This window comes from Felis catus, chromosome A3 (genome assembly GCF_018350175.1).
Source record: "Felis catus isolate Fca126 chromosome A3, F.catus_Fca126_mat1.0, whole genome shotgun sequence".
Lineage (NCBI taxonomy): Eukaryota > Metazoa > Chordata > Mammalia > Carnivora > Felidae > Felis > Felis catus.
In genome coordinates this window covers 39,305,271-39,321,744 of record NC_058370.1, presented here as the reverse complement: position 1 = coordinate 39,321,744, position 16,474 = coordinate 39,305,271, and the positions used below count along the sequence as shown (strand labels likewise).

At 40.3% G+C, this 16,474-nt stretch overlaps 1 protein-coding gene across 14 annotated transcripts in view; it reads left to right on the top strand.

Moving 5' to 3' along the window:
• Positions 1-14,709, top strand: part of SEL1L2 (SEL1L2 adaptor subunit of ERAD E3 ligase) — a 123,935-nt gene extending 109,226 nt beyond the window's left edge. For 10 of the 14 annotated variants that reach the window (XM_045055081.1, XM_023251477.2, XM_045055082.1 and 7 more), the window contains 5 exons: positions 778-943; positions 1,051-1,125; positions 5,988-6,160; positions 14,243-14,371; positions 14,506-14,709. In XM_045055081.1, the coding sequence (XP_044911016.1) occupies positions 778-943; positions 1,051-1,125; positions 5,988-6,160; positions 14,243-14,371; positions 14,506-14,628 (666 nt within the window). In that variant the 3' untranslated portion in view covers positions 14,629-14,709. Of the gene's footprint in view, positions 1-777; positions 944-1,050; positions 1,126-5,987; positions 6,161-7,831; positions 7,917-10,865; positions 11,282-14,242; positions 14,372-14,505 lie in introns of those variants that run through there. The other 4 variants (XR_006596139.1, XR_006596138.1, XM_045055078.1 and 1 more) reach the window with 4 other exon arrangements.
• Positions 14,710-16,474: the final 1,765 nt, after the last annotated feature.

Sequence of the window (16,474 nt, the reverse complement as noted above, 5' to 3'; positions counted from 1 at the left end):
AGCCCACTGCTTCCCGGAAAGCAGGGCCCTTAGGTTTTTGAGGATTTGGATGACAGCTGAGAAGGTGAATTCTTTCAGCCTGAGCCAGTGATGTACTTTTCAAAAGAAAGCTTTTAGGACTTTAATGTCCTTCATTGATTTATTAAACACTTCCACTGCACCAATATAAATACCTCCATGTTGCAATCTGGCCCCTCTGAAACTCATTTCAAAAGCTGCCAGCTAATAATCTATCTTTAGATTTGCTCCTTTGCCAACTTCCTAATGAATTATGTATGGCTAGCCTCTTTTGGTTACATAAGGGCTATTCAGCTAAGTTGACGTTTGTCCCCACAGAGCTCTGCACACCTCCCTCGTGGTTATGTCACCTACACCCTCAGGCACTGTCTTCCCTTCATTCTCTCCTTTCCACATCAGCTGTGGCCTTATCACTCACCCTTGCAGTGTAGCAGTGCCCAGAAAAGTCCTTTTTTTAAAAAAAGAAGTCGATGTATTCTTGTCCTGCCAAATAGCCTCTAAGTCAGGAAAGTTTATTACGCAAATTTAAAATAAGCCTCCGGAAGTTTCAGCTCAAGACCAAAAAATACACACTTGTAATCTCTGTGCCTCTGAAAGGTATTATGTCTTCACCCTAAATAATTTTCAAAAAGCCATGCTTTAAACCTGAAATCCTTGCCTGACCAGCCAGCAGGAGCTGAAGATTGACTTCATTCATCATTTACCTGGGATGAAGTATATTGGCTAACTAGTCTGCTTGATTTCTTTTTCTATATACAGCTTTATAAAGGTGTCTGTGAACTAGGCCACTGGGCTGAGAAATTCCTGACAGCATACTTTGCCTATAAGGATGGTGATATAGATTCTTCTCTTGTTCAGTATGCACTGCTTGCAGAAATGGGGTATGAAGTAGCTCAAAGCAATTCAGCATTCATTTTGGAATCTAGTAAGATAAGTTAAAATTCTCTGCAATTCCCCAATCATACATATGCATAAATGACTTTACTACACGGGTATTTTAAGCCTTCCTAATGAAATTTCTCCTTTTTTTAGAAAAGGTTAAAATTCTTGAAAAAGAGAAGATGTATCCAATGGCACTTCTCCTATGGAATCGAGCTGCCATTCAAGGTATAGAACCTAGATAAAAATAAGCACGTACCTGGTCTCTGTCCGCTATTAGTCATTGATTCGCTTCAGCAGAGTTCTCGGGTGTATAAGCAAGATATCAAGAAGGTGGTATTTCAAACTGTACCAATGTTAGGGTCAGTCTTTGGTTGACAGGTCATTTCCAGGAATTTCTTTGTTATTCTCAAGGTCCCTGGTTTAGTAAACCAATGTTAGGGTCAGTCTTTTGTTGACAGGTCATTTCCAGGAATTTCTTTGTTATTCTCAAGGTCCTGGTTTAGTAAACAATAGAAATTTTTCTATGGCTCTGTCTCCATGGCACCAGAACAATTGTTTGAAATATGACAATTTTACTCAGGAAACCAGTTTTGTTGTTCTGGCTTCAGTCACACATTTGCTGAGTTTTTTTCTGAGTAGTGACCTATGTCTCAATGAATTTATAGGTAAAATTACTTATGGATTTAAGACTCATTTGATGTCTCTTTTGAAGCGCCACATTGATGATTACTACCAACTTCACACCTTTATTATAACTATTAACATGTCAGCATCAGAAAACAAAACAGAACAAAACCCAGAGTCAAATATCATGATCCTCTCCCTATTCCCGGGGTTCCCATGCTCCGCTTACAGGATTCACATGTGATAAGGAAAGTGTAATAGCACTGGTGGGAAAGCATTGGCAGGTGGCATTATTAAAAGCAAACAGATGCTGCAAAGCTCTATCTGCATTTGAATATGTGAGGAAGTCTCATGCAATAAAAGAGCAATTTTACTTCCAATTAAGTTGCTTAAAATTGTCTCATGCTGAGGTCGAATCACCTCTTTTCTATAAGAAGTGAATGGTATGAAAAAAATTCTCAACTGATATTAATATGAGGCAGAGGGGAAAAGTTATGGGGGGTGCCTTCTCAGATCTAGCGGGGGCAGGTGACCCAGCAGCAAGCCATCCATGCAACTTTAGTGAGAAATTCCCTAAAGAAGAAAAGTGTATGTTTTCTAAAATGCAATAAAGACCTTGTTTGGTGTAGGGAAACAACACCAGCAATCTCTCAGCTGTGGCAAATTGGCTCAATTGCAACAAATACAGGCCTGTTCCAAGCCAGGAAATGTGTGGAAATTGCACCAAGGAAAAGAGACGTTGAAAATGAGGGGACATTAATATTAAACAGAATTCTCCAATATAAAAAAAAAAGTCAGGCTGCTAAAATTAACTATGTGTCACAAGAGAGGTCAGGCATGAGTGTCTCTGGAGATGAGGCTGCTGTACCTCACTTGAGGTTAGGAAATCTAATAATGAACATTTCTGATCAGCACTGGTGGTGCAGTGTGTGCAGAGAACGCTGAACCATCAGGACCCAGTTACCACGCTGTGACTGTGAAATTAAAGGAGGAATCCTCCCCACTGTCAAGTGACCCCCTGAGAGCCTGTCAGGGTCACTATATTCCCCCAGTCAGCCCCCCAGTTAGGGTGGAGCTGAATCCTCTGGAGAACCTGCCTGTTCACTGCCTTCCTTCTCAGAGATTTCAGAGGTCCTGCCTACCCCTTCTAAAGCTTGAAAACACATAGAAGTCCTGTCCGTTTGTGGTTATAGCCCAGAAAGAATCTCAGGGTCAAAGGAGGGCAGCTTTGGGCAAAATTAGAAATGAAGTGGGTTTCTCATTAGGGCTTCAAGGGACTTTTGCCTCTCTGGGTCCCTCCAATCCCTTCTCTTGGGTAGCATTTCTATAAGGACTTGCCCCCAGATACCTGCACATTTTTTAAAGTTTATTTATTTATTTTGAAGGGGGCGTGGACAGAGGGTGGGGGAGAGAATCCAAAGCAGGCTCCGCACTGACAGTGGAGCTTAAACTCACGAGATCATGACCTGAGCCTCTTGAAATCGACAGTCAGATGCTTAACCAACTGAGCCACCAAGGTACCCCTCATCTACCTGTATATTTTGAAGCACCTGGGAAGCAAAGCCTATTAACTAATGTCTTCGGCAGCTTAAGAATTTTATAATGATACCTCTACTCAGAACTAAAGATGGGTCATGGTATTACATTAGAATCCAATAGAGGATTCTAGATGATTAAGAGAACTTCAGTATCCAAAGGAATCAATTGCAAAGGATTTTAGGCATTGCAGTAGGCCAAATATGGAGAAAATTGGGGATGGAGGAGTCCTTAAGTATACACCTGAGAACACACTGCACAGGGTGCTTTCTCCTTTTCCATGTAAGTCTAGACTGTACTAGAGGGGTTAGCCACACCTGAGATGGATGTCCTAGTTAGCATTCCCTCATCTTTTCAATCAACATTTTCCTAGTGAATGGAAACATGGATCCCCAAAGGTCATCACTAAGTTGTGGTCTTCAAAAGATTGAAGTCTCATATCTTAAAAGTCACGTGAATTTTTTCTACTCCTGATTATATCCAAATTTGTTGGAAAGTAAGATTCTAAATTATATAACATTTGGAGAAAGCATTTTCTAAAAAGTTTCCTACCATGTATGTCCATTCATTCGATAAATATTTGTCAAGTATCATTCTAGGTCTGGGACTATAATCAGTGGTCAAGACCTTCAAAGTTCTTGTCCTCATAAGAGAGAGAGAGAAAATAAATTCATGAAGGAGAGAGAGACTAAACAAATAAAATAACAGCGATATATGCTGTGAAGAAAATAAACCATGGAGGTGAGATAGATAACTCCCAGAGTGGGGGGCTGAGGCAATGCTTTAGACACAGTAGTCAGAGAAGGCCTCTAGGAGGGAAATGACATTTGCAGTGAGGTCTGAATAATGAGAAACCAGACACGTGAAGAGTCAGAGGAAGTCCAAACATGCCAGGCAGACAGGCATGGAGAATCTTCATGCGGAGGTCCTGAAGCAAGAATGAGCTTGATGTTTTGAAGAAGTATTAGGAAAATTAAGAAAGCTAGAGCATGTTGGGAAAGTAACATGTGATGAGGCTAGTGAGGGAGGCAGAAAAGGCAGATGAAGCACAACTTGTAGGTCAGGTAGGAAGTCTGGATATTATTCCAAGTGCAAAGTGAAGCACTTTGGGGGTTAACACAAGGGAATAATATGATTTGACTTTATATTAAAAAAAAATCATCCTGGCTGTTGTACGGAGAATATATTGGAAAGTGGAAATAAAAGAACAGTTTGGAAGATATTGTAGTATTCCAGGCTTCAACTAGGTGGTGGAGGAGACAGCAAGAGACAGGTGTGTTTGAGAGTAGAACCAACAGGACCTGCTAATGGATTCTATAATGGAAGGGAGGGGAAAACAATTAGGAATAACTAATTTAAATTTGTGCCTGAACAGTGATGCTAGCACTGTGATTGGGAAGAAACTGATTATTTGGGTTGGTTTGGTTTGGTTTGAGGGAGGGAGGTAGCAGCGTGTTAGGAATCTCCACTGAATATTTTGGGATCCAAGCAGAGAAGTCAAAGAGGTGATTAGAAGAGTCGGGCGCTTGGGGGAAAGACAGGACTGTAGATAAAACTCAGGAAGAGTAAACATCAAGATAGGCATGGCACTAATTGAGATCACCTAGAAAAAAAGTTGAGATAGAGGAGGGTGGGAGAGAAAGAAGAGAAAAGAAGGAAGAGAAGAAAGGAGAAGGATTTAACTAATAAATCCTTGATATTCCAACATTTAGAAGCTGGGTGGAGGAGGAGTCAGGCAAGTGTCTAAAGAGGAGAGGCTGGGGGCACCTGGGTGGCTCAGTCGGTTGAGCATCTGACTTCGGCTCAGGTCATGATCTCACAGTTCGTGAGTTCGAGCCCCGTGTCGGGCTCTGTGCTGACAGCTCGGAGCCTGGAGCCTGCTTCAGATTCTGTGTCTCCGTCTCTCTCTGCCCCTCCCCAGCTTGTGCTCTGTCTCTCAAAAATGAATAAATGTTAAAAAAAATTTTTTTATTTTTTTTGGGGGGGACAGAGAGAGACAGAGCATGAACGGGGGAGGGGCAGAGAGAGAGGGAGACACAGAATCGGAAACAGGCTCCAGGCTCCGAGCCATCAGCCCAGAGCCTGACGCAGGGCTCGAACTCACGGACCGCGAGATCGTGACCTGGCTGAAGTCGGACGCTTAACCGACTGCACCACCCAGGGCCCCATAATTTTTTTTTTTTTAAAGAGGAGAGCCTGATGAGGCAGGAGAGAAACCCAAAGAATGAGATGTCACTGGTGTCAAGAGAGGAAAGTTCTTGGGCAGATAGGTCCAATGAGAGGACAGGGAAGTGGCCAATGGGTTTGGCTGCATGGAGGTTACCAACCACTTTAAAAGTGGCAGTTCCATGGAGAGGGGCAGAAGCCAGATTGGAGTGGGTTAAGAGTATGTGGGAGGTGCAGCTTTGGAGACATTGAGTATAGAACACACTTTGGAAAGGCTGAGTGTGAAGGGAACAGAGAAATGGGGAGTAGTTAAAAGGACACACCATGGGATAAAGAAAGGATTTGTTTTCATTCATAGAAGATACCAAAGTGTGTTTAAATGACTGACAGGACTAATCTAGGAAAGAGGGAGACATGGGTGATGCAGGAGAACACAGCTTCAGGGGTGAAGTTTGAGAACTGGAGGATTGGGATCTAGTTTTTCAGGAGTTGACCTACCTTCACAAAATGAACTTAAAAGGTAAAATTCATAATTTTTATTCTTTAGGAATGAACATTTGTACTATACCATGGGAGTTATCCTGCAAGGAAGACAGCTAACAATGAGCATTATAATTTATATCCATATATCTAATCTTGATTCTAGGATAATGAGTCTTTTGTTTTTCTTTTTCTATGTATATTATCATCAAATTGAGTTACTAGGAACTGTATGTGAATCATTGGAGTTCTTTTTCTTCTCTTTCTAATATTTCTATCAGGCAATGCATTCGCTAGAGTAAAAATTGGAGATTACCATTACTATGGCTACGGGACTAAGAAGGACTATCAAACAGCAGCCACACATTACAGCATTGCAGCCGACAAATACCACAGCGCTCAAGCCATGTTTAATCTGGCCTATATGTATGAACATGGCTTAGGTATCGCAAAGGTAATTGTGTTGGTAATAATCCAAACCTAGTAATGGCAGCTGAATGGGAAGGGAACATTTGTAAATGTTTTTAAATTCATTGATGTCATCAGTGTAGAGGAAGCAAGGAAAAGACAACATTTGCTGAGTCCCTCCCCCCATACCAACACATAGTACTTACCCTAATGTGAACCCTATGAGGAGGAAATTATGTTCTCCATTTATGCCCAAAGACATAACCAGCAAGTTGAAATAAATCTAGTCTCGGCTAATTAGATCCATAACTTCACACTTTTCTCAGCTATACTAGTGGGTCCTGCCTCCACTCCCTTACACCCCAGGCCTTTTTCCATTAAAATTTCCATTGACTCTCAAGCTTTCAGTAAACAAGGAAAGAGTGGGACTGAGGTCAGCGCTGGATACCAAGGTGACATTAATCCAGAAATGTCTTATAAATCGCCCACTATGTACATGACACAGTGCTGAGCACTCTGGAGAATCCTAAAAAAATGGATCTCCATCCTTCAAAGGCTATACTTAACTTGAGGATATAAGGCATATTTATTAAGAAAGAGAACTAACACTACAAGGAGATATTGGGTAAATCCCTTGGTAAGTGTAATTAAAGAAGATGGCATTGGGTTCTGACTCAGTGAGAAAGGTGTATTAAATATCAATAATGAAAGTAATAGCCAGGCATTGGTGTGTTATATACACTATGCCATTTAAATCACACAACCACTCAATAAATGAGAGAAGTCCTATCAGTGTCATCATTGTATGCATCAGGAAACCAAAGTGCAGAGAGGTTAAGTCACCGACCAAATTTGCAGAACTCATTGGTGGGGGAGTCAGAATTTGAACCAAGGCCTGTCTGACCCTATGTTTTTGAAAGAGTGGGCCCTGCACTGAGTCATTCTTACTATTCAAGTATATATTTTGTATCAGTATCTATACTTCTGGCTGCATTTTGAGAGCCAAATAATGAAGGGGTTATCTGCTTTTCTATGCTTTCTTCTTTCTTCCAATTGTGCTAGTAGTTGAGAATTATTGGTGGGGAATTTCCTATCTGACTGCTAATTGTGCACTGTGCAACAACCAACAGCTTCATATTCAAGCACCAACAATCCAGATCCCTGCCTTCCTGAGCTCTCCCTGTGACCTGCTTTTTGACTGATCACTTTCCATCAGCCCCAGAACCCTAAGCAGTAGAAAGACTGTCAAATCCAAATCCAGTCTGTTTTTCCCATCCTTAGCAGGTACAGGCTTCCTGTGTTTATAAAATGAGATAAAATAGCTAAATCAGAAGATTCTTCGGATGTCATTTAGCCACACCCCACTCCCTTTTAACCATCATCCACATCTGTAAAACAGAACAATGATACCTCCCCTCCCCAGGCTTTGAAATAAAAAATAAGCCTTTGTGAAGGGGCTTTGTCGTCAGCATATGGAATAACTGTTAGTTAGATCAGAAGAGAATTTGCGTGACTGCTAAGTAAAGTTTCAGTAAGATTAAATTCCTCATGCAAAATGTAACAGTAAAGGTGAAAGGAGCACTGTGTGTATCACGGATAAAAATGACCCCACTCTATGGGTTAAATTCAAATTAGCTCACCTGTCCTGTGTGATTTAAGGACTTGGTCCCCATGACAGCCTTATCCTCACCACAACGAGACCATTTTGCCTTAACAGCCTGGGGGCAAGGATGACACAGGGTCAACTGTGCACCAGAGAGGACACTGCCTACCAGAGCCCAGATGGCCCACTGTATCAGAAGGTCTGGTTTTCTTCCTTGGAGTCACCGCTAGCCTCTCTCCCAGTCACTTTCTTCACTATGTCAAGCAGCAGCTGTCAAGACATACATTTCATACATTTAGAAGAAACTTTGTAATTTGTCTCTGGACACATTTCTGTTCCTTCCTATCCAGGTCCTGTTAAATCACAGGTAGTTAGTTCATTTTGATCCTTTCTCACAGTCACAGTTGTATTTTTTTCCTACAGAAAGTCTCTACACATAAAAAATTGTAAACAAAAAATAAGAAACAGAGCTGAACTTAGATCCGGACAGAGGAATTTTAGGTTTAGTTGGTGAGGAGCCATTTCTCTTTTGTCTTTATTAATTTCTTCTGTTTTGCAATTCGAAAAATAATAACCAAGTACCCAGGGGCAAACTTTATTAATCTTGCCATCTCATAGTCAAATTAACAAGGAGATACCACCTTTTCTAATCCTTAAAATGAATATTCTGATAATTAAAAAGCTGAAGCTTGTTCGAGCGATGGTTAATGAAAGCAAAGCAATTAGAACAGACTTTCACAGCATTTAAGTCATCAAGTAATTAAGCATTTCTTCAGCAGGGCACTTCACAATCCTCTTTATTAGTTAGTCCTCATGCAAACCAGCAGGAAAGATAAGTATAATATCATTACCAGGATTTCTCTGAGAACCGAAAAAGGGTTTGTAAACCAAAACTCTCTGGGAGAAGGAAGTGAGGTATAAATCAACCTGTGGTAAATCAGTATAAAAATATGGGTCATTGTTGTCCTCATCTGTCTTTAGGAAAGGGCATCAGGACTGGCTGATGTAGGTGACTTAATCCTAATAGCTTCACTGAGAAGCATCTCATTACCCAATTTATGACTTCGAATTAAGTTCAGTGAGCTCCTTGACTTAAACTGTGGGCCAAGACTGGCTGCACCATTGTTGTGGGAATATAAAATAATGCCTGAGGAAGAACTGGGAGAGGACCTGAACTAATTTAGAAATATAAGCACTCAGCTCACAAGTTGTTATGCAACTATGTCTCAATTTACGCTTGATTCAGAAGTACTTCAGAAATTTACTTCAGAAATTTAACAAAATGATTTGCCCATCCCCTCCTGCCCATTCCTTCTGTCTGTATCCTGGTTCAGGCCCGCATTTCTGTTCATTCAGGCTTGTTGTAAAGGCTTCTCAGTCGTCTTCCATTCTACTGTTCTTCCTTTAAATCTGCTCAGAGAAAGCTGTGTCTGCCAAAGATATATAATCTCCAATTCACGGGGAGGACTTGTTGCTGAGATGTGTCTTCTAGTCAGAGACTACATTTCCCAGCTCCCTTTCATCCTTGTGACTAGTTCTTACCAATGGGACAGAAATAAAAATGAAGGGTGTCATTTCTGGGCTAAGGCGGCTAAGAAGTAGATGGAGCTTCTCCTTAGTCTCTTTCCCCTTCCATTTGTTAAATGCAGAACTTATAGAGGCTCTAAGGGATGGCAGAATCACATAGTAGAAGGAGGGTGGGTCTCTCAGTTACCAACCAGGAATACCCCTGTTGAAATTTGGGGGTTGGGTGATGGGCATTGGGGAGGGCACCTATTGGAATGAGCACTGGGTGTTGTATGGAAAGCAATTTGACAATAAATTTCATACTAAAAAAAAAGAAATTTGGGGGTTTATTTGTTACAGGTGTTAGCATTACCTTAGTTAATACATAATCCATCTAACAGAGCAGTACCATGTTATTTTTTGTAAAATACAACTCTGATACTGTTTCTCCTCCACCTCACTCCTCCAAAAACCATGCACACACAGAGAAAAAAAATACAAGCAAACAAACAAAAATAAAATGATCTTATTGATTTTGTATTGCTTAATGAAGTCCAGACTTCTTAGTCTGGCATTCAAACCTACCTTGACATAACCTACCTACTCCCCTATGTATGTTCTAGGGTACTTTTCTTTCCCTCCCAACTAGAGACCTTGAACTTAACCCTCCTGACCTTCGATCATGTCACCCCATTTGCTAGAATGATCTTCTCCCACAGTTTTGACCATTAAAGACCCCTGAGTTTTTCAAAGAATAGTTCCATTATCATCTCCTCCATGAACCCTTCAATGAGCCCCCAGATTTGAAAGATATCTGCATCTGCTTCTAAACTACCATGGCACTGTGACTTGCTTTTCTTCACTTATTTATTCGCTCAAATATTTTCATGTGCTCATTTTGTGTCGGGAAGCAATGTGCTTCATTCTAGGGATATAAGAACAAGACAACCTTCAAAGAGCTCATAGCCTACTATGGAAGAGATATGTCCATAGCTTTAGTGAAAGCCTAAAAAGGCACTAGTGGATGCTCACACAAATAAAGTAGTGTGAAAATGTTAAAGCGGGAACAGTGAATTCAGGTGGAAGGATCAGTACTGCCAGGTCTTGTTCTAAAATGATTTTATAACATGGACTATAAGAAACACATGACAAATTTCTTTAATGGAAGAAAGCAGGTATGTTTTAAGATAAGGACTAAGAAATCTATCCTAAATTAAGACAAAAGGAGGGGAGGAAGTAGCCTTTGCAGATGAGTTTCCAGTATATATATAGTTAGACCTACCAGATAACACATTTTTGGGATCCTACAAAGAAAAAAAACCCACATCTACTGAATAAATTATAAATAAACATATCAAAAATAAGAGTAATTATGACACGAGGTATTTTCACTTCTCATTTGTCTGGTCTGACCACTTACAGAGTGTTAGAGCTGAAGCTTTAAACACCAGAATAGAATTATTTTCTGGAAAGGACAAGTTCAAGTTAGGTATTTAAAATGGCCTTCTCAGAAGTATGACAGGGCAAAACACACACCTCTTTAAAATGGCCATAACTCCTCTTGAAATAAATGGCTTATTACCTAATAAAATAATCAGAAATGTGCAAAATAGTTATGTGTGGATAACTTTATTTATTACAGGAAAAAAAATCCTACAAGCAAACAAACAAACTGCTTCAAAATAGAAGACATGCTCTGTAAACTATCACATGGTAGTACACCACTGTACTATGTATTTTATGGCCCAGTGACTAAGTGCGCAGGCTAGAAGTAGACCATCTGGATGTGAATGTCAGTTCTGCCACTTATAAGTGACATGAATTTAGGTAACTGACTTAAACTCTCTGTGCCTCAGTTTCTTCATCTTTATAGTAGAGTTAATATCATCTGCCCTATGTAATTGTCATGAGGTTAAAATAAATGATGGTGGTAACTGGCACGCAATATGAGTATTTAATAAGCATTAGCCATTATTATGAAATACTGTGCAACTATTAAAAATAAAAATATTATAGACTAAAGCAATATCTTAGGACATAGTATGTTGTTTGAAATATATTGTTAGATTAAGAAAGCAGAAGACAAAATATTGTGCAAGTTGAAAAATTCCTAAAAGTATGTATATTTGAATATATATATGTGTGTGTATATATATATATATATATATATATATATATATATATATGTATATATATATATATATATATATATGAATGCTGGAAGGATGTGTATAAAATATTACCAGTACTTATCTATGTACAGTGAAATTGTAGGTGGGTTTTTAATACTTTTTTCAGCTCTATGTTTTCAAAGTTTTCTCCCATTAGTATATGGTATATTTATAGTTAAAAAACAAGAATAAACTATTCAAAAAATCTACCTCTGTCCTGGTATAAGAAGTTTTTGATGCCACCCAAAGATTCAGGGCTAGCAAACTCCTGCATCATGTATATGAACAATTTTCATAAACCAGATACTTTATTCCTGGAGAATTCTGTATTTTTGAATTATAAGAAGCTATTTTGAACATATGAACATTGGGCAATATTTTGGCAAACCTGATATTTTACTTGGAAACACATTATTTAACAAGAGACTGCAGATCGGTTTACATAATCTCCTCAATCATTGAATTTAAAGCAAAATAAGCTCAAATGTATCACAGGAAAGTTAAATGTAAGTGGATTGTGCAATGGACTTATTTAATGAACCCTGGCCATCATCAAAACACTTTTGAAAGGGAATTTTTTGTATGAATGACTTGGATTTCTTCCTAATAAGGATCAAAGAACAAGGAGCCTTTTCTAGAATCAGCTAATAAAATCTCTTTTATATGGGTTGCCCTAATTAACCAGTGGGTTCAGGAATTTCTTTCTCTGGGAATTTTTAAGAAAGACTTTCATGTCCCACCCCACCCCCACTGAGAATTGTGAGGCCCCTGGGTAAGGAGGGCGCTTATCCCACCTTAGCGGTACTTCTTGCTATTTTTTATTTCAAACTAAGCAACTGAATTGTGATGTTTGTGCCTGAAGAAATAAATTAATAACTATTGCCTGCTTCAAATAAGAATGAATGCTTGAGATATTGACAAATGCTTTTGTTCCCTGAATGCCCTATTAAAGTCAATATGCCTTTCATGTGTGGGGGTGACACAGCCTTTATAATCTGCAGGGTGCTTTCAAAAGAACACCCACTGAATTTGTTGGAATTAGAGACACAAATTAGAGTTTTTACAACATCCATTTTCTCTGTTGCCAGGAAGATTTGTTCAGAACAGTCTCTTGCATTTTAAGTTTTTAGCAAGAACATTCCTCTTTCTCCAACAAATCAATTTACAAGACCACAAAGCTTTGGGGAAAATTTAAGAAATAACAAGCAGAACACAGCTGGGAGAATACCACCCAAAACATGGGTTTAGCAGGGGCCGCAGGGATTCACAACTACTGCATTCTATGTAATGGAGGTTTGGAAGACAGGGAGGACAAAGAGATGCAAGATAAACACAGTTTGTGAAAATCTCTCTTCTTATCCTTTTGAAACGAATCCAGAGGCACCCAGTAAAGTACAATAATGGGACTGGCCCAAGGCACTTCAACCTTTAGAACAACACTACTTAGCTTTTTCACTACTCTGTTTGGGAAATCAAGCAAAAGTAAAGCAAACAAATAAAAACAAGCCACAAGTAGGTGAAAATTAAAGAAAAGAAATTTACCTGCCATGGCATAATTTAATGGCGGGGAAAGATCCCTAAAAATATAGTATGCAATTTGAGGAATCAAAATTCCAGCCTGAGAAGTAAAAAGTTCATTCATTCATTCTATAAGTATTATCAGAGAGAAGCTATGTACTTGGCATTCCATTAGGCACTGGCAATTGAGGGGTAGTCCAGGTCCTTGAGGACAAGGACAGATGACCAAGCAAATTCTGTAACTTCAGGTATGAAAAGTACCATAAAGAAAACTAAGAATTTTAAATGCTTGTTAGTATCTGTATTGTTGTTTGTTTGGGGGAGCTGGACTGTTGGCATCTCGTGTTCTACTTCTTTAACTGGAATCGTATCTAAGGTCTGGCCCTGCAGTATCCAAGAAAGCTTTTTGTGTTAGTTTTCTATGTGTTAGTTTCTATGTTATAGCCATAATAAACTACCACAAGTTTAGAGGCTTAAAACAACTCACATTAATTATTTAATTTAACTTTTATTTATGAGAGAGAGAGTGCACAAGTAGGGGAGAGGGGCAGGAAGAGAGAGAGAATCTTAAGCAGGCTCCACGCTGAGCACAGAGCCCAATGCAGGGCTTCATCTCACGAACCATGAGATCATGTCCTGAGCCGAAAGCAAGTCGGTCACTTAACCGACTGAGCCACACAGGCACCCCACAACCACATTTATTATCTCATGATTTCTGGTTCAAAAGTCTGGGTGAGCTTGACCCATCCTGTGTAGTTTCACAGGCTAAAGTCAGTCTGTGTTCCTTACTGGGAGCTTTGGGGAAGAATCACTTCCAGGCTCACTCAGGTTGTTGGGCATATTCAGTTTCTTGTGCTGTAGGACTGAGGGTCCCATTTCCTTGCTGACTGCCCACATTCCTTCTCATTCTTTCCACGTGGCCCTCCAGCAAGTAAGTTGAGCCCTTCCCAAATCTAGAAGCTACAACTTGTACTTCTGCCATATCTGACTTTCTCTCCTGACCTCAGCCCTGAGAAAACTGTGTTTATGTGATAATATGTAGTACACCCAGATGTGCTAATATGTAGTATGTGATAGTATGTAGTACACCCAGATAATCTAGGATAATCTATTTTAAGATCTCTAGGTTTAATGACATTTTCAAAGTCCCCTTTGCCATGTAACATAACATATTCATAGGTTCCAAGGATTAGGACATGACTGCCTTGCCAGGGATGGGGGAGGTGGTGGGCTACCAAAGATAAATAACAATATTTCAAGTGATGGCTTCCATTTAATTACCCCTAAGGAATCTGGACTTAATGAGTCAGGGCTATTCTTCTATTTCTAGGACATTCACTTGGCCAGGAGATTGTATGATATGGCTGCTCAAACAAGTCCAGATGCTCACATACCTGTTTTCTTTGCCCTCATGAAACTGGAAACTGTGCATTTGCTCCAAGATATCCTGTTTTTTAAAGTAAGTTTGTCTCAGATAGGCCCCAAATCTCTGAAAACTCCAATGAGCAGTTTTTGAATGGTGGGATGGAAGGAGATGACGGTTGTGTATGGAGGGGGAGGCTTGGATTTGTTTTGACAGAATGTCTCTTCCAGCAGTTTACGATGTGTTGGAAATGGATGAAATTGGACAACACCCTTGGACCATACTGGGATTTATTTGTGATTGGCCTAATTGTTGCTGTGCTGATCTTCTTGCTTAGAAATCGCTATGGGTAGAATCTGGACCACAGCAAAACCTGCTCATGGGAACAGTTCACTTCAAACTATCCTTGCTAAATAAAACATTTCCTCATGAAACTCAAGAGTCTGCTGCAGATTTCTCACACAGGCCTGTGGTGGAAAATGGACAAAGCTTGAGACCTGTCTTCAGAAACCATTTCAGACTTCCTTAGTTTGGGTGACCACTTGTGGGGGAGTGAGCTGCTGAAGACTGGTCACCTGAGGTTTCCTTACAAACTTGTTGTTTTGGTAATCTAGTCCCTAGTTAGGGATAATGGACGCCCATTTTCACATTGTTATAACAGCCTCTTCCCTCTCAAGAGGACAAATGTGTTTCTTGGCTCCTACAGACATACAGAGATACAGAGGAGGAGGAGTTTGGGGAGGGCAGGAACACAGATCCCTCAGAAAATGAGAAAGATATAAATTTACAAATAGACCCTTCATCTCGGGGGAATGATCCCGTGAACCACATCATGAGCATGTGGCATGCCATGTAGGGGGAATGGATCACACTTCTCCCCAAGGGGCCTTCTATCCAAGCTCCCTTAGCAGCTTGCAGTGAACAATGCCACCTGGGTCTGTCCAGTGTTGTACCCCTCTCTGCCATCCCTCACTAGAACCCTGCTCTCCCTTGGTCCCTGAAGACACCAGCCTCTGAGGACAGAGCTAAAAAGTCCAGTTCCCTGTTTCCCATGGCAGGAAGAGCAGGGACCTGGGGCTGGGAGCAGCATGGGCAAGAAGGGAGCAGGAGGCCCAGGACTTATGTCAAGGGCCAGGCTTGAATCTCAGCTCCACAACTCGTTAGCCTCTCTGAGCCTCAGTCTTCTGATCTGCAAAATGGGACGATCTTAGCTGGTATGAAGATTAAAGGGATAACCTGTGTAAAGGGCCTGGTGTTCTAGAATGAACTCCACAAATGGTAACTTCTAATACTCTGTAAAACCTCATGGAAAATTGGTTGGAAGATGGGGACAGTGGAGTTGATAATCTGTGTGGGCTCAGTGCCCTGCAGTTAGTTCTTCAGCCAAAATCCTGGGTGTTTTGGTGGGAAAAGATCATGCTTGCCTACTTGGAAATCCACCCCCAGGACAGGAAAAGAGTTAGTTAATAATGTCAATCATAATCAGAAAGAAGAATGAAAAGGTGAGAGAACACTGAATGTGGGACCAAACAACATGGATTTAAGATCCAGCTCTGTCCCTTGGTAGCTCTATGTATGACTTTGGGCATAATTTCTCCAAATCTCAGTTTTTCCTCCATTAAATGGGATTACGTCCTGCCTCACTGGAGAATTGTGAGGTTTACATAAGCCTGACTTCAAAAATGCTTTATAAACACTACACATACAAATACTAGCTACATCAGTTATTTGGTCATGAACTAATTCTGGCCTGAGATCCAAGTGTTTAGAATTTCCTGGACAGAATCCCTGACTAACTAGAGAGTTCAACTTCTGAAGGAACTTTTGTTTACAAACACGCAAAGAAGGAGCAGGCATCTAAACCTCCAGTTAGAGCCTAATGGACAAGACAGCAGTGAATTATATCCCACAGGTGTCTGCAATGCAAAGATGTCAGAGATGGGTATAAGGGCAAAGAGGGGAGTGTGGAAAACAAAATAGGGAAGTCCTGGCTCAAAGTCCAGAAATGAGTTTCTTAAAGGAAACGCTTATGAAAATAACTGCAGGCAGGGAAGAAAGGGAGATTCTTTGTGGCTTGCTGTGTACAGTTTTACACTGTTAGAATTATAGAAGCAAGGACGGTATGAGCTCATAAATTTCCCATTTCAGCAAACCGTTCCAACTAAATGTGACAAAGGCTTTGAAAGTATGAGCAGCTTA